At 38.1% G+C, this 27,767-nt stretch overlaps 1 protein-coding gene across 3 annotated transcripts in view; it reads right to left on the reverse strand.

Annotated features, from left to right (window-relative positions):
* The window catches only part of NCOA2 (nuclear receptor coactivator 2), a 189,892-nt gene that overhangs the window by 30,111 nt on the left and 132,014 nt on the right, over positions 1 to 27,767 (reverse strand). For all 3 annotated transcript variants that reach the window (XM_033053141.2, XM_033053133.2, XM_033053148.2), the window contains 7 exons: positions 22,047 to 22,150; positions 17,084 to 17,261; positions 15,497 to 15,682; positions 14,545 to 14,646; positions 14,308 to 14,448; positions 10,832 to 10,979; positions 7,449 to 8,718 (listed from right to left, as the gene is read on the reverse strand). In XM_033053141.2, coding sequence (XP_032909032.1) covers positions 7,449 to 8,718; positions 10,832 to 10,979; positions 14,308 to 14,448; positions 14,545 to 14,646; positions 15,497 to 15,682; positions 17,084 to 17,261; positions 22,047 to 22,150 — 2,129 coding nt within the window. The remainder of the gene's footprint in view (positions 1 to 7,448; positions 8,719 to 10,831; positions 10,980 to 14,307; positions 14,449 to 14,544; positions 14,647 to 15,496; positions 15,683 to 17,083; positions 17,262 to 22,046; positions 22,151 to 27,767) is intronic.

Consider the following 27,767-nt stretch of genomic DNA (forward strand, 5'->3'; position numbering starts at 1 on the left):
TTTGTTTTTTGCCCTTCCCTACATCATGAACTTCCTAGTGAGAGCAAGTTTACACCAAGGATCACAGGATACTGTAGAAATACCTACTGAGGCTCTCCCAGGCCTGCTAGGAAGCACTACACATTAGTCTGTACAGAACTCCTGCTGCCACATCTAACCTGCTCCTGAGAAGTCCAGCTATTTTATTCAAAGGTAGCTAAAATGCCCCAAGGTTACACTGCTACTTGCTTTTTTTTGGGTGACTGACTGCAAATAATCACATTATTTTTTATTCCTTCTACATCATCTCCTAGTCACATAAATTGTAGTATATGGTGCAAAAGAGGAGGGAACTCACTCCATTAAAAGGCAGCATGTGGGTGATCTAGAGGCTGGTGTTGCTGTCAAAATGGTAGGAAATCAGAGAATCAGAGGACTGGAAGAAATTTAAAGCCTCCAGGCAAAATCAGTGTATGCCATTCCCTATGGAAGTTCATACAGTTGCTTGTTAAAGACATCCAGAGACAGAAAATCCACAGCTTCCCTGGAGAATTGGTTTCAGCACTCTGCCATCCTTACTACTCTTTTTTTTTTTCCTCAATCTCAATGCAAAATCTCTCACACTGAGATTTAGCCCCTTCCTTCCAATCATATTTTGAATCTGGAGAACATACTGTGTTCCCCTTTATTTTTCTAACTTTTTCTGTACTTGAAAACATGTGCCTTTTCTGTTTTAAGCTGAAATTAATAAACAGTCTCAACTTGGGAATTTTCTTCAGCAAATAACCTGTTTTCTAGGCCTCTCATTACTCTTGTTGCTCCTGTGGATTGCTTTCAGTTGATCCACACTTTTGCTGAAGCCATGTCCAAGACAGGACTTAAATTGAGTCCAGAGGACTTAAAATGAAGCCTTACAGCTGCTGGGTAAAGCAGACAATTTACTCTACACATAGCACATTTTGATAGCATATTGCAGAAAAGTATGTGATTCTTTCAATTACATGACATTACTGACTCTCACTCATCTTGTTGTCACTATGACCCCTAGAACAACTCTGAAAAAATCCTATTTAGTCAGTTCTCCCCTCATATTCTTGAGTAATGATAATAAATATCTTTATTATATTAATGAAAATAATAATGAAATGATAATAAAAATGTTCTAACACTTTGTGCCTGTATTTCTTCATTGCAGCTGAGTTTGAATTGTGTCCTCCAGTGTGTTTGCAGACATTCAAGTGCCACACTCAGCTTTACTAAGCTCTTTTGTCATGTCAGGTCATTTAGCTTAACTAAAACACTGAGCAACTCTAGATGCTGCACTAGTCCTGCAGCATCTCCATTTTGACAGTGAATCCTTCAGTAGCTACTGTGTGTGGAGGGATTTCCAAACAGCTTCCTCACCACTCACAGCAATTTCATCTTGACCATGCACTTCCACCCCGCCGTAAGGAAAAGGGCCAAAGAGACTGGCTCAAATCTAAACACCTTGGCACGCTGTTTCTCTTATGCCAACAATCCTGCTACCCTCTTGCTGAAGGAAAACAAGCTGGCTGGTTCAAGATTACCTGTTCCTGACAAATCCCTCTGATGACTCACTGCTTTCCAGGCAATTACAAGCAGCTGGGTGGACCCAGCATACAGCAGAAAAGGCTGAGCCAGGAGGAATCCAATGTGATTATATGAAGCCTAAATCACTGCACGGACAGGTGCTAAGCAGATTCAAAAAGGTGCTCCAAGAGACAGCCATGAGTGATGTTTATAGGAGCTGCAGTCTGAGCGATGGGAGATCTGGTACAAGAAGACCACAAGAGCCAGGAGAAGAGACTGATATAGAGCATCATAAATTATAGAAGGATGATTCAGTACTCTTTGGGGGAATTAAGACATATGGCCTTCATTATATGTATCTGAGACAACAGCAAAGGGAAGTTTTATATGTTGCGGGGGGGTGGGGTTTGGTTGGTTTTATGCAGGATTTTGTATCATCTTTTCTTTTAGTATTCTGGCTACTGCAATTCTTTGTTCAAACACTAGATATTAAAATAACCTTTTTTTTTTTTTTTTTAAAAAAAGCCAACCTCAAAACCAAACCTAAAAAACACCAATGAAGAATATATTGATCCAAACGTGTCAGAAAACTGCACTCCCTAACATGTTTTTAATTCCTTTCAGAAGTGGCAAAGAAAGGGCAAATACAACAGATGTATTCCAACAACACAAATACATAACCTTCTCCTTTATTTTGCTTAATAATCAGTATTAAATATTTCATCTTTATATTTTTATAAGGGTACTCAACTACTACAAAAGCTCCAAGAGATTTGGAATCAACACCAACCTATGATGTTAGGCTAAGTCTTTCCAGACTCAACCTCAAATGGCACCATATGTGCAGAAAATATTTACTTGGTTAGTTTCATGGGATTTTTCTTTTATTTATATTCTATATTTATTTTGCTAATGGTCTAAATTGAATTTTATGTAAATAGAAGGCACACCCTAAGCTCCCTATAAAACAATTATTTGTCAGGAATTAAAAAAAAAAAAGCACCTGATAAAGTGCTAAGCATCACAAGAAAGTTCTTGTGTGGGTATTTTCACTATGCCTAAGTAATCCAATTATGACAATCTCTGTGGAACTTGGACACTAAAAGCCAGAAAGTGTAAGACAAATAATTCTCAGGAATATTTTTGCATTTGAAAAAGTACTTATTTTATACCGTCATATAGAGAAATATAGATGAAAGTTAAGAGCTTACAGAATTTTTTCCGCTGTACTGAGAGGCAGCTGCATTTCAACATGAAGTCTGGTTTACAAAAGTTGCTGTTTCAAAGTCTAGCTTCCATGGATTGCAAAGGACTGGATAAGGACTCAAGTCTCCAGAAATCTACTTCCTGCCATGGGCAATGCCCATTGCTTGTACTGTGACCCTGTATTCTAAGGACTTAAACAGGATGACTTTTGGTGGGGACACAGCTTGAAACTACCTGACTTGCATAAATTTGAAGTGAGCTCATCTTCTACCCCAGAAATATGGAAAAAGCATTTGACCATAAGAGGCAAACAAAACCAAATCCCTACTCCAAACTGGCAATAAATTAAAGGATTGTGAAAAAAAAAGGAAAAGGAAATTAGAAGTGGAACCAATACAGTATTTTTCTCCCTGGTAACTGCAATGAATGCAAGATTGGCTAGAAATCCTATTAAATTATCAAGCTATTCTATGACTAACATTTGAAAACAGAACTCTAATTGAAAGACATTCAGAAAATGGAATCCCCATTCTAAGGTTTTGATAGAATTTCAAGAAGAAATAAACGTTCCTCATGAACTTAATGGATTCTGGACTATTAAACCAGAAATAGGTTTTTTAAAGATGAGTGGCATGTGTAGAGAAAATATGCTAGTATTGGGAACATACTGGTTTGCACATAAAGCATGAGCACAGCAGAATTGGTACGTAAGGAACAGCAGAGCAGTTTCTGAGTTTTAGGACAAAAATGTACATATTTGAGATGATTTCTGGAACGGCATTTGTGCAGACTGTTGCACTGCAAAGTCCCTGTCAAACAGGCTGTCTTTATGGTCTACTGAACAAAAAAGAGGAGAGTACACTTGTGGAGATTAGGATTTTATTCCACACTCCCTCAAGTGTTTCTCAGTGAACAAGCTACTTTAGCAAGGCAGTATCTAACATTGCTCATGATGTTCCTCCAATGTTCCCCTGTAGTTTCACTCTCCTTCCCCTCCAAGCTGTCAGCCAGTCCTTGCCACATCTGACCACCTCCTGATCACCACAGGGGCTGCTCCTGGCAGTGGACAGTCAGAGAGAACAGGAGAACAGGTTTACTGCAGAGGGACACTCTCTTCCCTTTCTAACAGTCCTGAGCCATATGAGAACTTGTGGTGTTTGACAGCAACAGCCCTGCTATGGTTGGTGCTGTAGGAAAACCCTCTGAGTGTCCCCAGCAGGTCTCTCTCATCCTCTCCCCTACAGGGGCTGTAGCTGGAACAGCAATCAGCCTAATAAAGCCTGATAACCATCATCCCAACAAGGAAGGGAAAAAAGGTACGGTAGTGCTGGAAATATTCTCTGCCATTTGAGAAAGGCTTCCTGTCAGTTGCTGCTCTCTGCAGAAGAGTATGTTTAAACACACTACCTAGAAGACTGCTATTTTTAGTACAGTCGTGCACTTCAAAGCATTTCCTGCTCAGAAAGTCACACCAAAAGTAAAAGGAGAAAATGCAATGGCTCTGTTGCCTCCCAACACACTGATCTCCCTTGTAGAGGCCATCCCACTGCTGCTGTGCTGCAGTTTCCAAAGAAACTGCACACTCCAGTGACTAATTACTTAAAAATACAACATTCCTCAGGGAGGAGAAGTCTTAAATAAACCTGCAAAATAGGTAACACAAGCACTTGGCTAATTTTTATATATGGGAGGAAGAAGGAGGGGGAAGGATGCAGGAGGATGGAAGAATTTAGCTCAAGAATCTGTGTTCTAGTCTTGTACTAAATAGTTCCAGCTCTGATCTAAATTTAGGCAACGAGCACTTCCTGTGGGAGACCATCTTCAAAAGCTGAAGAATTTTGATGCTAAATATTTTTACTGATTTTATAATTGAGGTAAAGTGGTTATTTGTTTAAGGGCCTGGCCTTCAGACAGTTAAACACATTATTCTATATTCCCCACCATTTCCTCTCCTATTCCATGCTGGACTTCTGTTTATACAGCTCCAGGTTTCACTGCATTTTTAAGTGGGTTTTAAAGTTCTATTTACAACCAACAGGAGTAACAAAAGCCCTTCTGTCATTATCCAGCAGTCTTCCATCTCAGTGACAAGACTGGCTCCTCCACACCTTGGTGCTGAGGAAGCCCTTACCACTTTATCACGACTCCTGCACTGCTTTGTGGTTTTCTGAACAAACCCAGCTCCTGGACCTTCCTGTACCTCTGGTTTTCCCTCTACTGGGAGACAAACTCTTTCTTCAAATTTTAAGAAAAGGCAATACATCCATAGCCCACACTTCAACCCCCTCAAATCCCTCCCCAACCTCAGAAACATAAAACCTAAAAATAACAAATGAATAGGCTATTCACTTTACGAAGTTCATACTTCAGGAGACCTGATTTTCAACTGCTTGAGGCTGGCAATGCTTGTAGACACTAAAGTCTCTTTCTTGGACGCTGGTTTTAATCTCATGTTTACATTTAGGGTGAGACACAACTTGCCTATGAAAAAGCAAAGCAGCTAGTTAAAACTGTTCACCTGTGCTTCACTTGTCAATGGAGATATCAGTAAAGAACAGCTTACCTAGTCTCTTTTAGATACATATTAGGATAAGATTAAAAAAAAATCCTGAAGTGTTTTTCTGTGTTTCCATCAGCAATAAAAGGAGTCTGTAGACTACCTTGGACTAGACAACAAAACTATAGAGGGCACAAAATCTGCTCTCTGAGAACTGGCTCATAAAGTAAACTGTTTCTTGTGTACTCCACAGAGATCATGAAAGAGGTAATTTTAATTCTTTTAGAAATTTAATTCTTGGGGAATAAACCATCTGAAGGCCATGATTTTGATCTAAGGATGAAGGGCATATACTTTTTGCTGATTACCAAATGTTAAAGTTTTGTCGAGTACGTAATACTGGAGGACTGAAGATCTCTGTTTTCAATCTAGCACTGACTTCAATGTGTATGATCTGAACTAGGAACTAAGATCTATCAGACATTTTTTAATAGTATGCCATTCTCGCGAGTTTAGCTGTGAATTTCTTGATATCTGTGTTTTTTTAGCCTAATGAACCATAAGTTCTCACAGAGAATCTAAACCCTACCTCTACAGACACTAAAAAATACAGGCTTCTATTGAAAACTAAACTAACATCCAGGCTTGAGGATAAATCAGTGCAAATTTCAGTGAGGAGAAATTAGTACAGTTTGGCTTAGTTTCCCCTAAAGCGTGGGAAGGATTGAAAAACTACAATTGCTCCTACATAGTGGCAATAGTTGCCAAATTTTGTTGAAACAAAAACACCAAAGTGACCTTAGGAGCTGCCTGGATAACTGAAATTTTAACAATGATGCATCTACACTGGAGTGGCACATTTGGCCTCTATGTTTTGTGGCTATAACCACTGTTGAAAGAACTGTCTACTAGTTATAGACTGCCAAAAGAGCAAATTAAAAAAAAATAATTCAGTGTTGTGACTTAGATATAAGACAATATCATCTATCCTTCCTCAGCCTCACCATACAATATAGAAAATATAAAAATGTATGTCTTTATACTCACACAATAAAAAGATACAATAGCTCACCTAGTCTGCACATTAGAAAACACACAAAACTTTTAAAATTGAAACTTTTAAAATTAAGGATATGGCTGTGAATGAGACACATGAACGTTTGCACTGTATATGAACTGATTGTGATTTACAAACTAAGGCTTCACACACAGGGCTGCCTAGGGATTAATGACCAGCTGGGAGATTTGATTGTGTAGGACAAATCTAAGGACCATTAACTCCACCTAGTTATAACGTTCCCAGAAAATGTTTTATACTAAAATTGATATTGTGATTACCCATTTTATAAATAATATAAACAGTAATATTAAAGTAGCAGATTGTTCTTGCTGTGTCCATTTTTCCTGCAAAGTTCGGAAAACTGGAGCACTCTTGGTGATGTGGACCTGGTGCTTTTGGAAAGTGAATTCTGATGAAAGCCAGTGATATAACACTTCTTAGCATAGGTCCCAACAGTATACAATTTATTATTGTGCACAGCAACAAGTAATCTTGCAAGAAAACAAAGAAATTCTGAATGCAAAATTCAATGCAGATAACCTTGCACAAGGAGACATGATCCCTTCACTGAACGATTAATCATCCGCAAAAACTTGAGGCTGAATATAAAGAATTTTTAAGGTAACAAGAAAACCCCATCAAATCCTCCAAATTGGCACAGAGGTCTATTTGCTTTGACTTTAATTTGGAGGTCAAGCATAGCATGAAGACCAGTAACACAAAGTTGTTATCAGTCCTTTCAAACAACTCCTGTTCTTGAGCATGAACCTGTTTTCCATGGGAGGAGCGTAGCTGCTGTGCTGGGCTAGGTCAAGGACCCATTTAGCAAGCACAACAGCAGTTCAACACCAGCCTGTGGGAAAAGCTGTCAATTAGTTACCACTAACCAAGAGTCACGAGCATTTTCTCTTTGCCTGACCACCATCTGGGAAAGGAACCCTGCATTATCCATCTCCTCCCAGGCAGAGGCTGTGCTTTTACACAGTGTGAGCATCACAACCTGGTAACACCGACTGGGAAACTGAGCAAAGACTGGATTTCAAAAGACAGGTAACAGCCTCCTGGAGTGCCAAGATGCTACTCTTGGAGGAAGTCAGGTGGCAGGAATGCAGCCCTGGAATAAGTCATTCACACATAAAGCAAAAATTAACTTACCTGTTCGTTAGGCTCAAAGCTTATCTCTTCTTTTTCCGTCCTCATAGCTATTAACTTTGTGCTACCGGAAGGGTCTGTCTTACTGTCCAACCGCTCCAGTTTTGGGGGTATGTCTGGTAAACCAATATCTTTAGTATCATCTTTATCTAGCAAGTAGCGAAGTAGTGCATTATTATTCTTCTTAGGACTCGCTGGCTCCTGTTTAACAGTCACCTCTGAACCAGGAGCTGTGCTACTGGACTCCTGGTTCAGTTCTTTGCCTGTGGCCTCTGCTGTGAGCTTGGCCAAATCTACAGGAGAACTACTGTCCTGCAATAGTCTGTGCAAAATTTTATGCTTCTCCTTGAGCGAGGTTCCGTGTGCTGAACCAGACCCAGGCAACCCTCCCGTGGAGTCCTTGCTAATGTCTCCCATGGTACTGGACAAAGGTGAAGGCTCCATCTGATCTGATTTGGTGGTCAGCAACTGTAAGAGCTTTGTCTGGCTTTTTCCGTCGTGCAGTTTATTCTGTCCATCAGGTCTCTCGCCACTGACAACTGGCGGCATGTTGCTATCGCTGTTGTCTTTCTGCTCTCCTGAATGGCAGCTGCTCTCTGCCTGTCCAGTTGTACCTTCTGATTGCTCCCCATATATTCCAAAGCAGTCTTTAGAGTCCAGGCTTCCCATCTTGCTTAGCTGGGGAGGATTCATATTCACAGGGGAATTTTGTAAATTTCCCATTTTTAGGTCAGGTGAAGCCAACGACGACCCCAGAGAAACGCCGTGGCCCTCGCTGAGGGCCTGAAGCGCGTTCAGGGAACTGTTGGTGTAGTTATGGCTATTTCCTGTGCTGCTGCAGACTCCCACAGGTGAATGTAAGCTTCCTGCAGGGGAGAACTGACTGGGTGGGATGCGAGGACTTCCTGCCACTCCAGGGCTCACGCGATGCCTTGGGGAAAGCATAGAGTTTGGCTGCCCTGGGTTCATGCCAGGGCTGCTTTGTGAGGGGCTATTCATTTTTAGTGCATAGTTACTACCCTGAGGAGTGGATGCTTGTATGCTTGACACATGGTTCATTCCCCCTGAACCACCAAACCTGCCTGCTGGCATGCCCACTTGCTCCTTTGGGCCATTTATGGCAAAATTTATATTGCTACTGATGGTCATATCCTGACCTGGGTTCCCACTGCACATGGCCTGATGGGCAGGGCTGCTGGAACTAATTGGGTTCAATATCTTCCCCATTCCTTGTCCAGTCAAATCCTGATTCATTCCACAGACATTCTGCTCTCTATGTGGCAAGAGGAAGAAAAACAGCCTGTTAGCTAAATGACAGTGGCCAACTTGCAATTACATTACGGAAAAAGAAGCAAAAACCCAAACCTCACTTTGAAATAACACAAAACCCCTACAATCAAAAATAAATCAACAATTTGACAGAAGTGATATGTAACTCTCAACATGGCTGAACATTGACAGTATGGTTTTTCAAGTACCTCATTAGAAAACAATGAAAGAGAGGAAAAACAAAATTAAACCTCACTTAAATGACAGTCATTAGAAGCGCTGATATGTTACAATTTCAGACTCCCTTTAATGTATCTCTCCTCTACAATTTGGCAAGAGTTAACTTCTAGAACTGAAAGAAATCTCATCTGAAACATATGACCCAACATGTTTTACAAGACAGCTGTGGACAGCTGTTTTTTGGAGTTTTGAATTTCTCTGAGTTAGCCCCACCACAAGGCTGGAATGGGCTATTTGCCCACCAAGTTCATAGTGAAAAGAAAGTTGAAAAAGTCACATTTTTACACTGCCAGAGTATTTCAATACTGCTCCAAAAAAGCATGTGAGCCAAGGGAACTACTGGATACTGGTACAGAATGAGAACAGTCTGTTAGCAATCCAGTCCTGCACAGGCATTTAGGAAAAAGGGAGAAGAAAAACAACAAACGAACTGAAACTCGTATTTTAGAGATGCAGGCCACAAGACAGAAGAAACAGAAGAGACACACACAAACACATACACACAGAAAAAGCTCTTGTGAGAGCACCTGAAGGTCACTTTTCCTCAGTAGATTTTAATTAGTTTATGGGAGGATGTAATACACTTTTTACTCTGTGCTAAAACCTAAATTAGGAATATCAGACATATTCCCAAATGCTAAAAGCTACAAAAGAGACAGAGCCAAGTAGGTTAGGAAGGAAAAAAATGAGATTCTGACCAAAAAAATCAAATCATCTCTGGACTTCCAAAACCAAATACAAATGGAACATTTCTAATATGCATTCTCCATGAGACAAAAACCATTCCTTTTTGCACAGTACAAGTAAGTGCAGATAAACCTACACTTTTGTTAAGGCATGGTAAGTGAAATAATTGAAGAACACAGAGTAGTGAATCTTCTTACTCTGTATTTGTTACCTTATGTATAAAGGCAAAGGTGAAAAACATTAACTATAAAAAAGGGGTGTTTTTAAACCTTATTACAAATACAGTAGTAGCAGCAGTCTGCTAAAAAAAGTGCAAGAAAATATATGAGTACCATTTAAAAATTATTAGTGCTTGCTTTTGAAAATTTAAATTTTGGCACTTAATAAAATATTAGGTCTATTCAGCAATCCAAAGAAAACAAATTGCAGACAGCTTTTGGTCAGATCAATCTACAATTTCTATAAAATGGTTTCAGTTATAATTATGTTTAGCACTGTTTTCTTCCTCTCAAGAAAAATGATACAGAGGATTCTAGAAAAATGGTATTGTAATTATAGCCAGCCAATAAAACCTGAAACAAAATCTGTACAAATACACCAAGACACGCAATTACTTAATAAAAATTGTATGTTGAATTGAGTGATTACTCAACCCTGACTTTAGCATATTATTGGCTGTACTTTTTAAAAGAACCCCAAACTAACAGAAGTGACATTTCTTAGGATTGGACATATGAAAGCAACTAAGCCAAGCACCGCAAAAGACAATGTACAAAGGGAATCAAAGAATTAAATAACACTTTGTCTAAAGTGCAGTCCTAGTAATCATAACCTGTTCTTCTAAGAAGAACCAGAACCAATAACAGAATGTGAACTACAAGAACTCTATGTTTTCCATACTTAATTACAGTTGGAAAATTTCTTTTATCTACTATGCAAAATACAGGATATTAAAATACTGAAATTAAGAACGTGGCACTGAAAATCCAGCATGCCATCTTAAAAATCTGAAATAATCTTACAGCCTTTTCCTGCTGCAAGCATTGGTTTCAAAATCATACTTTGTTTCCATGAGATCAGTTCTGGGTCAACTGCAATCTATCAGCCTTAAACAATCCATTTGCTATGGCAACATGGTACTCTGTGTGTCTCTTAGCAGTTCATGGATGTAAGGAAGTAGCCAGGATTACCTGTGAAGCATATGCAAGGAGATTACAAGCTGAGGTTCACTGGTCGTCTGAGAACGGATGAGCTTGCTCTTCGTTTGGGCAGAAACGATGGTGCCATCCGACAGGGAAAAGCGATAAACAGGGCTGAAGGCCAGCCCCTGCCTCAGCACTGCAGGCAAGAACAACACAGTTAAACTGATGAGGAACCGCAGCACAGGTAGCTCAGCTGCTCAGCATCTGACGTTCAGCATCCATACCGCAGATGCGGTGCTCATTAAGCAAAACAAACAAAAAAGAACATTCTGAAAAGAGATAGATGTGATGCATACAAAATAAAGGATCCTGCACGCTGTAGGGTGATCAAATGAAAATCTGTAAGGAGTGACAGGAATAACAGGAAGATACTATGAAGTACAATGTATTTCAGGAGCAGACGTTCTTGATGTCCATTTCACTTTTCATCAAATATGTGTCTAATTCCTTTTGTTCCTCAAACACTTTTTCATTGTACCATCTACACCATGATGATTTAATATAAATGTCTTTAGTTTTCAGATCATCTGTTTCCATTAGCCTGTATATTCTCCTCCTTACTGCCGGCCTAAATTGTCTTGAAACAGTTACACTCACTACTTCTTTAATTTAAAAAATGCATAAACTCTTACATAAGAACAATTAGAAATGAGAACTGGAAAGAGACATTATTACTTCTAAAACAACAAATACAAAATATATATAGCTCAAAAAAATTACAAACACAATTACCTAAACCAAAACTGGGGCACTGCTACCCTTTTGCAGTATTGACTGCATTTCAGGTTTGGGGTTTACTTCACTGTACATATTCTTTTGTTTACATATTCTTTTACAGTTTATTTACTGTACATATTCTGCAGCCCTTTAAGTTTTTAATGTAAATCTGCACTTCAACAAATTCAGTTCTCTAACTTCCACAGATCCCCGTGACACTTCTTTAATGAAAAATTAAAACATGTTATGGAAAAGAAATTCACCCAAACATTCTACTCTTCACTCTACTATTAATGAAACAAGTGTGGTCAACTTCAAATTTCTATCCAAAAGCAATCATATTAGGATTGCAGATATGACCAAAGTAAAATAACTCAAAAATTTCATATAATAATTTAGGGGAAAAGTAGGAACAAAACACTACAAATACATTTAATTTCCTATCTTTTCATACATATATATTTCCTGTGGGGTTCTCTTTTTTCTTTTTTTTTTTAAATTAATAGTATCATGTGATCTTTGTTTCATTGCTTGTCTTTTATGTTTCCTGTTGTAATTAAACGACATGGTTTTCCATGTGTGGCCTTTATTTTTCTGGTCCACAGAGCTACCGCATTTTCAGCCCTGCAAGACTGGTTACGATTGCTTTCCTTCCCAGTCCCCCACTGTTATATATTGTTCTGCAAGGTTTCAAAGTATTATCTAGGCAGTGAGAAAACAGGAAGCACAATTTAAACAACCAGAAGGGGTTTTTCAGAGTAAAAATGTAACAAAAAACAAAAACTTACAACAGTGAAACAATGCAAAACAAAATTTCACTGTTAGGTATGTCATTGTTTCAGTTTAACCTCTGGGCACCAGAAGGTCCAAAGCTCTTAACTTTAGCATATACCACATCAGGAAATTCCAGTACTCAATGCCAACAGGATACAAGTGAAATCTCTACTTAAATCATTTTCCAAACTAATTCTTTAAGCAAACAAGAATGTTTCCATATTCCTCTTGAGGAAATGCTATTTTTCTGACTGTGGCCAATAAAAACTGACCATTCTACATTTTACACTAAGAGATAATTTTAAAGCATGTTTTTTATTGTTTATCTTGCTAATGCTGCATTTTTTCACACTGTAATGCTGAACTACATGCAGGAGAGCATTACTTTCTTTGCTTCCATTCTCAAACCACAATGAGTTGAAAACTGCAAGCACAAAGATGCTACAGTCCAAGATATGACTTGTTTTTTTTCTCCATACTGCATGGCAGGGGAGTGAAATATTTCAGCCATTATTCTTCTTCACTGCTGCATCATTGTAGGAAAGCAATTCCAGAGGTTTTTCCTCCTCGTATCACTCATACTTTTCACTCTGACAAGAAGAGAAGAACCCTCTCATTTAGACTAATTCTACAATTTACATGATGATCCCAAGCTGCAACTGCAAAATGAGACAGTGTGAACTCCAAAACACACATATTTTCACCACCTCATAGAAAGCTTAAGAGAGGACTCCTTCAAACCTTAAGACTCAGTCCTAATTTATTTGGTCAAGAATAACTTGAAGACTGAAATAACAAGTGCTGGCATGCCATAACACATACCCTTAAATCATCTCCGGCACGGATGGGTCCTTACCTGCAATTGCTCTCTAAACCCCTGGTGTAACTTTAATTGCATACTGCCTTCTTCAGGTCTGTCTGAAATCACAGCACAAGGCTGCCAACTTTTAGCATTTCTACTGTATATACTCCAAAAACTATTATCTAAAATAACACAGCATCTCTGTGATCCCACATTTCTAAAATATCACCTGAAGATTTCAGGAAAGCGGAACATATTAAAAGAATATTTAACTAATGCCTCATGACTAAATCTCTTTTTTGTGTGTGTATTTGGTGGAATAATTTGATATTCCAGTTACAATTTAGTAACCAAGATGACATGTCTGCTGCTTAATGACCATGATAACTATTTGTTACAAACCAGCTGTAAACCTTGTTCTTTAAACATGAACCCAAAGAATGATGCTTCTGTACTGGAAATGTTCCAGCTATTCCCAATTGGTTTTGAAATTACTTTCCCATGGACTAGATAGGGTTATTTGCTTTTATTAATTTGGGTCTGTGTTACTAGAATTAGAAGTATAAGGGTTTTATGAAAAATCCCCACCGAGTCACTAGCACAGAAACCCCATGGGGACCATTCCAAAGTGCAATACTTTCCTACTTCTTACCTGCCATAATCTTTTCTGAGTAGATGTGCTTCTGGTATATCCTATAACACTTATCAGCTAGATACAGTGCAACAATGTAGGTTTCCAAACAGTATGAGAGGTGAAGCTTTGGGAATTTACACTCAGTGTTTCTCACAGGAAATGTGAAAGTCCATTTTTGTAGAGAAAGGGAATACAGGCAATGAACTGCAATGTGTGAGTTGAGGTTTTGAAGAATAATGGCCAGTGAACATTTTAGCGGACAACATGCAAGGGTCTTTCTTTCCAAAATGATTTCGACATTTAGAAGATTTCAAGCACACTCCAGGATGGCACACTGGTAACAAGAAGGCTAAAACAACAGTGAGAAAGCTGAAGACCTCCCTAGAGAGCCATCAGTGTGTTAAGTAAAACAGCTTGAGAAAGGGACTGTCAGTAGCTGGTGACTGTTCCCTGAAAGCGTAACAAAGAGAGGACAACTAAGAGACACAAATTGCAAACAGGTTAAATATATAAAATGCCAAAAGTATGAAATCTAACCTTCCTGGTGATGCCTCTTGGCAAAAGATATCTCTCCCTCGTGCTGTGAATGGAACCTCTGAATGCATCTTCTCACCAAATCCTCCCAGCCAGGCTTCATAGCTGCTCGCATGGTACTTGTGTCCAGTGAAGTTATTTTGCCTGATATTAGATACATTAGAAAGTATTTGTCATAGCAGTTTCCCCACTGAGGAACACAAAATAAAACTACAAACTTCTACTCCTATTTCACAATACCTTGAAGATCCTGGCGTGTAGTAAAGCTCTCTGACGAAGGAAGAAGTGGTCTCTCCTTCATTGGAGCTCTTCTTGCAACACAAATCAAGCAAGACTGCAAATCTTAAGAGAAAAACGTTACTTCAATTAATTTTTATGGAAAGGGAAGACTTTTGTTTCCACAAAGACTTCAGAAATACTTTTTAAATGTTCTTTAAGTCTATTTCGACCAAAAAATAGATTTTGTACCAATAAACGCATAGGCAAAACTTAGTGGGTTTGTATCTTCATTACTTTCTAAAACATTAAATAAAACAGGAAAGGTGGGTTTGTTTTCTTTCAGAAGAAAAATTAGCAAGGACTCCACCACAATCCATAAGTATTGGCACATGTTTATTAAGCTACCTGTAGTAGTTCAGCCACTCAGGAGGTAAGCAATAAAAAAAGAATACACTGCATGCACAAAGAGCACATTTCTCCAACACTCACCATTTTGTACCTTCCAAACCAAATTTCTTAAACTTGCCCCAAATGCTTGCTGTTCCTGAGAACTCCTCCTCACAATAACTATTTTTACTTACCTGAACACTTACAAAATAATCTGAGGAAATTTACCTGCTGAAGTAGTAAATGGTAAAGGAAATGGTGAACCACGATTGTCTTCAAATTCTAAGAATTTTTAAAAAATTGCCCTTTGAAAATTTCTTCCTAGTCAGCTACTTTTTTCTTACAATTGCAGCCATATGAAACTAGGATATGTCTCTTTGAGGTAAACAGAATTTCTCTCAGTCCTCTCAGTTGGTTTAACAAACGGTGCATGCAACTGTATACTCTCACAGCCAAGACAAAAGTACATCTCTACAGTTAGATAAAAAAAAACCAAACCTACGAATTTTTCCAATTTTCAGGACTTAGAGGTCACTTTATCAACTGCTCTGAAAGTACATTAACACAAACTGGAAATGGTAATTACCTTCACCGTCCTCCTTGAAAGAATTTGGTTGGGAAACAGCAAAGCACTGCATAGTTTCATATTTCTGATGTGCTTCCTGGTTATCATGGCCTTCTTCAGAATCAGCAAGAGGTTTTACCAGCATCCGACAATTAAAGGTATGGCTGTTACGCCTAGGAGTGTCACCAGACCAAGATCCCCCATTGACTGAGCAAAAGCAAAATCAGATAGTGAGACAAATCTGGTACCAGGCATTTCTGCAGCTTATTCACAGGAAATAAATGAAGACGCTTTACAAACTGGTTGGGAAACAAGTTCATTTAACAACAACAACAATTTAATTTTAATATTAAAGCCCAAACCAGTACATAACTAGGTCATTAATAAAATCAAAAGATTTTAAGAGCATTGCTAATTTGTTCAGCTATTATGTTTTTTCCAAGTGACTTAAAACGACATAGTAGAAAAGCAGAATAAAAGTCTAAATATTGGTGCATGTAAAAGTTACACAGTACAGCAAAAGATGACTGGGCAGATCAAGTTGATTTCTGAGACTGCAAAAAATAAATATGTAGGATCTTTCCAGTAAACTTGAAAAGTTCTACTAAAAGACATGGCTGCATTGTATAAAAATCTCTGTCCAGATTAGAAAGGGAAAGAAATGAAACTACTATGCACTTACAAAAACAGGAAGCAATACAATAGGGAATATATTGAAACACAGCTACAGTGGGAAAGGCTGAAGGGTTGAAATGACCTGGGTGGAGCTATGGATAAAACTAAAGCCTAACACAGTGCTTAAGACAAGTAAAAAAAGAAACAAAATCCTGAGATGCACAAATATAGGTACTAGACATCAGTCAGAGCGAATTAATGTTACACCACATTAGGAAATGGCAGGGTCATATTAAAAATACTCTTTGCTTGCCCTCTTCAGTCATAAAATGCAATAAGTGTAGTAATAGATTGACTTTAGCCATTTACATTTTTGCTTCTTTAGAGTATATAAGTACAGTAATAAAAGGCTAGAGTGAATTGAGTAATACTCTTTAAACTGCTGTGAGTAAAATGAGGAACCCAGTATTGACTATCTCTTTTCATCTCCTCCAAAACTCAATGACATTCAAACTAACATTAATATGAATCTAAAAATGGCTGCAATTAACAAAAACAGTTTTTGAAAGTTAAGAAGAATAAATATTGCTAAGACTAAAAACATTGAAATAAAAATTCTAGTGTAAGGAGGTCTCTGATTTTTCTTTTATATTCCTCCTTTCCTGGGCCATTCTTGGAACAAGCAGCCTAGACAAAGAACTAACAGAGAGTTCACATAGCTAATGCTGTCTTTTAGTGATTCACTCTGGAGATCCATTAAAAAGTATCAGCTAACATGAATTACTAAAAGCAATTTTAACAAAGAAGAACTTGAAAAGAGTGGAGGATGCTTTTGAGAATAATATTAATCATTCATAGTCCATATATATCTTAAAATAATGTATATGATGAAACTGTAAATAGTGTCAGGACATTAACTTAAGTTATAGAAATGCTGACTTATAAAACTGAAGTTAAATAACTGATGGTATGATATGAGGAAAAGTTATATACCTAACGATTTTGGCAGCAGGATTTTGACGAATTCATTGTGGTCCCCTACATGCAGGATGCTGTATATGCTTGTGTTCATCAGCTCTTCTTGGTTGTACCTCAGGTACTGTGTCACATTCTCAGAAACAAACACAACATTACCTTCTGGGTTCACTACAAAGAAGAACCCATCTAGGGCCTAAAGGGGGAAAAACAGAAAACGAGAGAAAGACAATAGCAAACAATCAGATTAACAAAATACACAGAAAATAATACTCCGTTCAGAGGATGTAACTGAATCTTTCCTCATCCATCCACGTTCTTCTATTATTGTCTGTAAGAGCAAAGGACACATTGCCGATTGAGTATCTAATCTTACTTTTATGACACTAGTGCAAAAGCACAGAAAGGTACACACCTTGCAAAGTAATGAAACCCACACACGGAAACAAACTAAATCCCCCACCACAAACAAACAAACAAACAAAATGGAAGAGGCTGCCATCAACCTATCTGCCTGTGTATGAAGCAAGAAACTTGGACCAGAAGAATGGTTCTGCTAAACCCACAGCCTGTTCACTCCTCTAAGCAGTACAGAAGATTGAACCAAGGAAAACACTACAGGACATCCTGGCACAAGGCAAGGAAAACCCTGGCAGGAAGAAAGACTCTTTCCCCATCCCTAGCAGTGCATCTTCATAGAGATGAGGCCCCGTGGAGCTGGGAATGTGAGGCATTAAAAGCAGAGAAGGGCAAAGGGAGCTGAGAGCAGGCAGTGAGCAGTGAAGATGGGGGGAGTTTTAGCCTCTACTCCTAGGACTGCTTTCATTTTTTAAAAAATTTGACACCAGTTTAATTCAGTCCACACATCATCTAGGGAACAGGAATCAGATTTTCACCTCCTCAACTTAGCTTCACGATTTTCCAAAAGACTTAAAGTTTCTGTGAGGAAGTGTCTACATTAGTATTTTCTGCTGATTGGTTTCCCTTCTTATCTCTTGTGACAGTGATGACCTAGCTGCAGCATTCTCTCCAGGATATCTGCCCTACGTTATCTGAAGACTAAGCCAAATACTACAGCACTTCTACCCAATGAAGATAAAGTAAAAATTTGAGTATTGGTAAGAAACTCTCATGCAAATTTTATTTTTCTTAAGATGCAAGCATGACTGCTGATAGTAGAAATGTATCATCCCTCTAATTTTATGTCACACGAGCAGATAAGGGGGGGATACAGTCAAACGTAAAAGCACCAAAGCTTTTGGTCTAAGCATACAGTTAACAATTCACACAGACTTCTGCAGCTTTGCCTGATTTATTCACCTCTCTAAGGATTGGCAGGAAATCACTAGAGAGTTGTTAGTTATTGTATCTCCAGGGACAGAAATAAATTAGAAAAACAGGCCACCCACAATTCATTGTGGGTTAAAACCAAGTAGATCCATACTAAATCCAGGCACAGCTCAATGCAAAACAGAACACAGAGGAGCTGCTACAGCAAGCACAAAGCATTTTTGATTTGACCCAACTTGTATACTGTACAACTCCTGTGTTGGTCTTAGCAGGTAGTTCTCGAGTCCACTGGTTACAGAGAGATGTTTAAAATGTTGCACATTACTGAGAAGTTAGCAAATCCAGACAATAAGAGAGAAGGCTAAGGATGGATTTTACTTCTGCCTTCAGCTACTTGGTAGAAGGCTAAAGGGAAGACAGAACCAGGCTCTAGATTAGAGATTCACAAGGGAAGGATGAGATGCAACCATCACAGTTGCAAGCCAGGAAACTTCATGGTGATACAAGAAAAAAGAAATCCACCATGAAGGTGGTCAGATACGGGAAGAGGCTGCAAAACCCCCTCTCACAGAGATATCAAACCTTGGCTGGACTTGGATCTCAGCCACCTGCTCCACTGGGACCTGGCTGCAGTGGTTGGTAGGAACACACAAGCTCCAGAGGTTCTTCCCAAACTAAGTTAGGTAAGTTAGACAATGACTCTGCTCTAGGGGAGGGCCAGCAGCACAATGCAAGCAGAGCAGCTGAGCCAGTGACAAATGCTTTCTTTGTTCTATTTTAAAATTACAACATAATAAAAGCCCCAAATAAATGTGTAAGGGTATACTTTCCCTGACTGCCTCTAAATTAAGATAAACTAGATCCTTTTTTCTTCTGTTGTCACAAATTCTAATCTCTGACATTGTTTTTTATCATTGCCTTCTTTTTCTTTCTGGTAATTCTTGGTTCCTCCTGTTGATTTACTTTCTTTGTGAGCTCCGTCCTTTATATGTATTTTCTTAACATTTATTACATTTCCCTGCTGAGTAGTATTTAGTTTAACAAAGATTTACAAATTTATTAATAAATTGAGTCTCCAGTATAATTTTCAGCATAATAATTTCTAGTATAATAATCAACATCTCTGCTACAGATTAGTGTCTTGGGCTGCATTTCACCACCACTTAAAGTCAGTGTAAGCATGGCCTTTTTGATTTAGCACCTCCTACATCACAACAGCAACCTGTACTGTCTGAGGCTATGAAGAGCTGGACCAGAGAGCTGAGTTGGCTGAAAACTAATTGAAGAAAAAAAAAAGATGCTAGCCACGTCAGTCCCCAGCTGGCCAACCACAGAAGCCATGGTATTTAGAGCTGGCAGAAGGGCGTGGGTTTGGCTGAACCATCCTGCTTGGCAGCTGTCCAAACATTGATTCACAGGGGCTGCAAAACCAAAGCTATCACAGATGTTTCTTGGAGTCCTAAGGAGAAAATCTTCAAAGGTGGAGATGGCAAGAAAGAGATTATGAGAGTTACTGGCATCCCACAATAATCTTCAGTTTTCTCTACTGTTTCCTAGAGTGGCAACTTCTTTGGCAAAGAAGTGCTCTCTGTGCTGTTCCCTCACAGCTGTTTCTTGTGTTGATCACAGACGTGGCCATCTGGGTTTAGAGTAACAAAAAGCCTTATATTTCAGTCTCTCATTTCTTTCTATTCTCTTAAGAAAATAATCTTGCAGGTAAGCAGCAGTAGGCTTTTGAGGAAGCTAGTGTACCAAGACATTTGAATATTTTAGAAGCCTCCACTTTTGCACTAATTTCTTAATTCTGTTCCCAGATGTGAGCCACTACAATCAAAAACTTTTCTTCAGAGCTATTGGGAAAATGAATGAACAAATAATGGACAGTATGATGGAAGAGAAATCAAGAAAACACATATTTTAGATTCTATATTGGAACAGAAAATACATTTGTGTTCTTTGAGATGCTGTCATCTCTCTCTTGACTATTTTTCCACTCTTCCTATCTACTTTATGCTTGAAGCTAGAAATATGTCAAAATACTCCTCAGAGGCAACTGCCTGATGAATTTTACTCACTTTCTTCAGTTGGAAACACTCCTTATTTTGAGGATTCTTCAGTTTTATTCTTTAATAAAAACATACAATTACAATTCTAAACCAAATCAACTAATAAACTGTTCATCAGCATTACCATTTTTATTATTACTTGGCAATGAGAAAAGGTAGGGGTTTTTTAAGAGGTTGTATAAAAGGGTTCTGTAAAGATGAAATAACTGAATTGCATTTCCTTAAGGTGATAAAGACACAAAGTATCTGTAGTCTTTCCGCAGCAAATATAGAATAACTTTCAGTCCTTTTAAAGTTTCTTGGTGCACAAGGACCATGGTTCATTAATTAAGCTCCACAATGTTTCATTGTTAATATGCAAAAGAAAACTAAACTAAATTAAATGGAACAACAGAATAAATGGGTGATTTTTACATGTCATGTTTGCTGCAGTAGCCAATCACACAAGATAAGCCAGGAAAAATATAATCTTCTTCTTATTTTCTGTGTGATTAAAACAGGTCCTTACAATTAAATTAATAGAAAATTAAAGACAAATTTTAACATAGCAGTGTAAGAGATGAATGCATAACCTTGTTTGATAACAAAAACAACAACATTCAATTCAGTGAGTATGTATAATAAATATTAAACAAAATTAATTAATTAGTTACCCCACTTTTCAAAGAACAATGCCTCCAACCTGTCTAATCTTACGTTTTGCAGTATGAATTTGGAGCCTTTATTTCATACACAATATAGAAAAATATGTCTTTATTTGAACAATTATGAAAAATAAAGCAAATACTTAAAACTGTTATACATGCATTCAGAAATGACAGAATAATTATGCTTCTGCCAAAGCTGGTTCCTTTAGCTTGATTCAGAGTTTGTGTTTTATGTTACCTAAAGTAACATTTATTCTTCCTTACAGATAAGGTCCACAGCCAGAATGGGATGAGAATAAAGAGTCTGAAAGTGAGTCTAAGTAGATAAAGCAGTAGCACATGAGGATCTCTGATAGCATACCCACCCAACATTACTGCTAACACACATTTGGAAGCCAGGCTTGAATCGTACAGCCTTTTGGGGTATCAAAATAAATGCTAAAATCAGACAGGAATCTTAACTGAACAAACTGAAACACACATCTTGAAAATCTCTCCTAGATTACTTTCATATTCTAGAGGGAAGAGTCCTGCCTCGAAGCTGAAATGATAAAACATTAAAGCAGTATAGCAATGAGATGCACTTTTAGAGGAACATTATTCACTTGTATACTGCAGTACACATAAGTCAATGTTTACGTGCAACAGGTCTTCCACAGCTGTTGTGGTTCAGAACAAATAAAACATGCACAAGCAGACACCCAAGACTTGCTATCAGCTGAAGCCCCTCAGGTTGTCTGTGTTGCAAAGAAGCAGAACTCTCTGCACTTTTCCCTACTTCAAGTTAAAGAGAATTTCATCACTGAATGCAAGAGAAATAAATATGCTGCCTGCTCTTTAATGACATAATCCCAAGCAGCCAGGATGGTTTGTCTCTCTTGACCATTCCTTTACAGCGACCTCTGACCACACCTTTTCATTCCATTCATCCTAGGAGGAGCAGAACTGCCCTAAACACAGAGATTTTGTGCTCTTTACCTCAAGCATCATTGGTCCAAGTGCATCCTTGTCGATGACACTCTGACCTGTAGACGATACATCTGCCTTTTGCACTTCATCTTCATTAGCTGCTGCTGCTTTTTCTGCAAGAGAGAAAAACGATGTGTTAAGCGACAGCGGGCTGATCTCACTGATACACCAAGAGCCCACAGAGTATTGAGAAGAGCTGTGAAATGCTTACAGTGCAACAGTTCTGAAAATGAGATTAGACAGTGTCCCATAATGATTCAACGGAAGCATAACTACCCTATTTGCTTCTCAGTTTTCAGGTCTTATGACACAAATGAAATAATTTCTCATGTTCCTCAGCTAGACATTTTATCAAACTACAGAGCCTAACACTGGGCAAAGACAAGGGCTCTTTATGAAGGTGCAGTGAGCAAAAACCAGGATCAAGGTGTAGCAGGAGACTGATCTAGAAGAGCGTGCAAGCTTACAGCCACAGAGCTTTTCCATGACCGCTATATTTAGAAGGAAAAACATAAGTCCACAATCTACGGTTTCAGTACTGAGAAAGAGCGGCCTCAGTTCTGTTCCCATGTCTCCGCCCACATTCTTACTATCACGTAATTTTCATACCGCCTTATTTACCAAGGTGTTATTAGAACTACATAAAATTTCAAGTGCTGCGTTTGAAAATTACAGGCAAGAAAATAATGATTTCAGGTTCCTGGAACATAATGCTGTATGTTAAATTTTGTTGTATACAGCATCACAGGTTATATCCAACTCCAAATGCAAGGGATATTCAAAGAGCCTTCAAACCTAGCGTGTTTATAATTCCTATCCAGCAATGAACTGCATCAATTTTTCCATTTCAATAATGATATTTTAGTTTAAAGATGAATTAATAAAAGTAATAAAGCTACTAAATAAAACACATATTCTAATACAGATTGTACAGTGTAAATTAATGAAACAAGTAATGTTTTGTTGTCAGTTCTATACTCCAAACAATATTTTACTACTTTTCAAGCAGTAGTTATGCAAAAGCCAAGGGCATCCTGCAATCTAGAATATTAAAAATAATTAGGGATTTCTTATTTTTAGTATAATGTAATTGATTACTTTACTAAACATGAAAGCACACTGATATTACAACAAGAATTTATGTCTTCAACAATAAACTAGAGGAACATTCACTGTAGGAATTACTGAAAGTACCATGTACAGATGGAATAAAGGGCCTTTGGAAAATCACCATTAGTGAAAAATAAAGCATCAGTCATGCAAACTGAAATGTGTCCAAGTGTACAGTATTTTCCACTATCCGTAGATCTGCAATAATGCAGGTTAAGTTCTTCTGAACTTTCCCTGGCATAGGTTTTAAGGTCAGTGTGAATATGTGCTGCTCAGACACAGAGTAAAGGAACTGCTTTTGTAAAGCCCTGGCTGTTCTCCTGTCAGTGATCACCCACTGGCAATAAGGCTTTGGTCACTTGAGCTTTCTCATCCTAGATTTCTATGGTTTCTTCTTTTCATAAAAGGACTCACAAAAATTTTAGCTGTCTTCTTAGGTGTTATACACTATATAACACCATCGTGAATAATGATTTAGTAAATTGCTCTGAAGATGGAGTTGCAGCTAACAGACTAATTTTAAATCACTCTGATTAGCATAATCTGATAGAAATAAATTCACTAGAAATAACTATTAACATTTCCTCTGCTACTTAAATTCACAAGGACATAAAATTAGTATTTCTGGTTTAGACTAGGAGTGGGATTTTTTTTCCTTACCTTTCTTGTTTTGGCAAAAAAGCAGAAATTAGGTGTGACAGAAAAACAATTGAACAATCCTTCCCATCCTACAACACAGCAGAGTTGGCACCATATGATGACACGAAACTGAAAACATGTTCTAAAAATTCTAAAAGTACTCTAAAAATAGAGCTGAGCTTTTAATAAAGCCAGTGATGATATCTGTTTCCCATCTGTTCCTGCTAGCATAAAGTGATCTCTATTTTCACACTGCAAAATATTAGAATGGACAGGGATACCAGTTTCTTGCTCTCACTTGACCACTGCTTCAGCTATTGATACCATCTTGATTATGGGAGAACATGGGATTATTCTCTGTGAGCCGGAAATAGAAGGGTTGCAGATATGATCCAACAACGGTGTGCAAGCACATTAATTACAGTTTCCTCCTGTCACCAGTTTACAGATACTTTTACTGATTATTTTTCACGTAATACAAAATATTTGTTGCTGATTTTGTCCCTCTTACAACCATGGAGTTTACACAAATCACCCATAACACTGATAAAACCAACTGCTTTCTTTAATGCACACTGATGAGGTTTTATACAAAGGAAAAAGAAGACTTTAAAAGAAGACTTGATTATTATAATAGTAATCAACATTACTGCAAGGCCAGGTCAGACCAGGATCTCTCAAACCTCACGTCCAGTTACTGAAAGCTGCTGCTTTCCTCTCCATTCCCTGTTTTCTCCATTTTGATCCCTGACTGCTTCTGCCTTGTCACCAGCTGTCCCTCACAAGCATTTGACTTCTTCGTTTTCTTTTCCTTTTGACATTCTTTTCCTCAGAGGGTCCAACATCTTTGTGGAATCAGTAAACTCAGTGCTTTCTCAAGGAAAAAGTGCAATGAATGGTGAAAATATGAAAATGTTACTTAAACGTTGCCTTTTATGTTACGCTTTTCCCAGAGATGGTGACAACATACACTACACTACTCGTGAACTTTGGCTAGGCACTCTGAAGAGCAGTATAAATCACAAGTGCTCCAAAGTTATGGACTTCCTAATTGGTTCTGTAACTTAATTGGGTAAGAATTCAAGTAGCTGGAGAGCTCAGAAGAGGCTACACATCCAGGCCACAAGCCACACTTAAGTTTAAGTGGCATTGTATAGGAAACCTGGGCCTCAGACAGCTTCTGAGTAGGACCAGCTGTAATTTACATCACTGTTATAAACTGCAGCTACTAATAATGTTCAACCATGTAATAAATTACCCATTTCTGACTGAATTACAAAGCCCCTCGTGTAGACTTTATCAGCACATACAAGACAAGTAAGTGCGAACTCTGTCAGCACTGTCGTCCTGACAGTCAGTCATGGGGGATGTCTTGAAATGCAAATCTTTCCCTCAGCAATACAGCATGTGGGGCTAAGTGACAACAAAAATTTGTTGCAGGAAGGCTGGAAAAAACAATGATTGATACATGAATTTCTAACGCCGACAAAATAATGCATTATCACAAGTCAGAATTCTTCATTTTTCTTAACAGTTCCAGCTTCTAGTGGTGTTAAGTAATGGAGCAAAAATGTAAAGTTTACTTTCCCTTTTTAACTTCTATCTTTTTTAACTTCTCAGGAGCCCAACAAAGAAATCAAAAGCACAGAGATTTCGTAAGTTCTACACTAGATTAATGATCTTTGCATGTCCAGGCTTAGGAAAAACAGCTGTAAAGGCCCAACCTTGCAAAGCCTCTCAGAACCCTGTTTTTCCAGCCCCACAAGAATTGTTGGTGTTAACCTCTGACTAACCACAGCCATTAGATTTTGCCACTGCAGCCACATGGAGAGTGGGAGCTGGTTCCCTGACCTCACATCTTCCAGTGATGCCTCCTGCTAGATCAGGGATGTCCCTATTAAAGGTCAGCCAAGTGTCACCAAGTGTCCTACAGGCACAGTGGCCAAAGGGCAGCAGAGAAAGAGTATGGACAGAGAAATATAGCCTTTTGCTGCCAGAGGAAGTGGAGCAGGATGGAAAGGGACTTCCCATGGCTTCACCCACACACAGGGAATTCTGTACTGGAGAGGACCATTGAATTAGAAACTGGTCCCATCCTTCTGATTATGGCTACCAGGGATTGAGCACATTTTATCTGAATTACAGTAGTGTAAACTTCATGCACATGAAATAATTATTAGCTCTCTTCAATTAAGAGTTTAGCCTAGAGAGAGAGAAAAAAATTAAATAAAATACAAGTACCCCTGAGAGACATACTACAAAGAATATATACATCCAATTATGTAGTATTTTAGCGATGTGTGTAATTTAGACTTTAAACTGTGGGTATATTTACAATTGCATAAGCAGTATTGTACTAAAATACATATTAATATTTTCAATTGGGCATCTTACTAGTGATCATAAATGGTATTTACTTTTCTACATTTAACATACAGAATAAAGAAGGAAAAAAAAGCCCTCAAAAATATTTTCTGATTAATTTACGAGTGGGAAGCCTCAAGCTTTATTTAAAGCTCATTCCAGATTCTGAAAGCAAACCTTTGTGAAATCACATTAGTTTAACAGAAATTCATAAGCTGGAGAAATAGAAGCCAAAAGCAATAGTTGGAAGTCTCTTGCTACATTTTAACTTAGCAAGCCTCCTTGGTTTTCAATCCTCCCAACTCAAGCTGTGTCAGTTCTCTCTGCATTTCTGACAGCAGACTCTGAAGTGTTACTGACGGGCATCACCTTCTCTTGGTTGTGTTTCAAACCCTGCTTTCCTACAGGTGGGCAGGCAGGACCAGCTGAACCACTCAAAAAGCTCTCTTTGTCTGAATTCAAGCTCTGCTCCAACTTCCATAAGGAAACCCGCTACAGAAATATTTCCCCCTTCGTGCTCTCTGCAAAACCAAAATGCATTTTTGAATTAAAGGAGCAAAACTTAGCCTCTGCAGGAATTTCAAAAAGATAAGCATAATTTGAAAGAGAAAATTTGCATCAACATAGATTTAGCTTATTTTTCACTGGAGCAACATTTAAGGTTCTTCATAGAGCAACAAGAGTGAAAAGGGGATGCTGGTGAAATGCTGGACATGGAAGAACCCATGCTCTAAAAACCACCAAAAATAAAGGTCAAGAAAAAAAACAACCCTGTAACAGGCAAATTCAAATTTATTATCCAATGCTGTTTAAAACAGCTTTCCCAGGTGCCCTATATATAATTCCTGTTCTTTGTAATTTTCTGGAATTGCTACTGAAATGCCACACTTATCTGAAATCGCATACTCTTTTTTGTACAATAGGTAAAAAAATATAAACAAAGAGATTTGTAATAAGTGACACTAGAAAGCTCAACTCTGCACTCTTAAAAAGAAATCATACAAATCAAGTTTAAACATGTAATTTAATTTCACACTGGAACTATCATGAAAACAACTTATCTTCTCCATTTTTTGTATGTATTAGACAACTACTTTTGTCTTGCCTAATTCATATATCTAGGTTTGTCCTACGTCATCCTTCTGAATTGCTGTGCACAGATAACAACCAATACAGAAAACTGCAGAAGTATCCAAAGACAAGGGTAGATACAGTACTAAAAACTAATGCTAAAATACAATAGAAAGAATATTTAGCAAAGGTTGTATTTTAGCTGACCTTACAGTTTTGAGTATTTGATTAGATAACATTTCAAATATTAGATGAAATAACATCTGTGTATGACTACTGCTAAGTAATTGTATTGACTGTGGTAACGGACAGGAGTGTTTTAGCATGAATAGGGTTGTACAGAAAGTGCCTTCAAATGCATCAACTTGAATAAAACACAGACGAGAAAAAAACCCAAAAAATTGTATTTGGTAATGTGAGTAGTTTTGGATCACTACACATGATGAAGTAAAGCAGTGAAGAACGTGCAAGTTATTTTGATGCTTGGTTAACCACAGGGAAAGCAGCTCTGCCTTGTAGCCGTGTAATTCAAAGCACTACGATCCA

Source organism: Catharus ustulatus, chromosome 1, assembly GCF_009819885.2.
Source record: "Catharus ustulatus isolate bCatUst1 chromosome 1, bCatUst1.pri.v2, whole genome shotgun sequence".
In the NCBI taxonomy this organism is placed as follows: domain Eukaryota; kingdom Metazoa; phylum Chordata; class Aves; order Passeriformes; family Turdidae; genus Catharus; species Catharus ustulatus.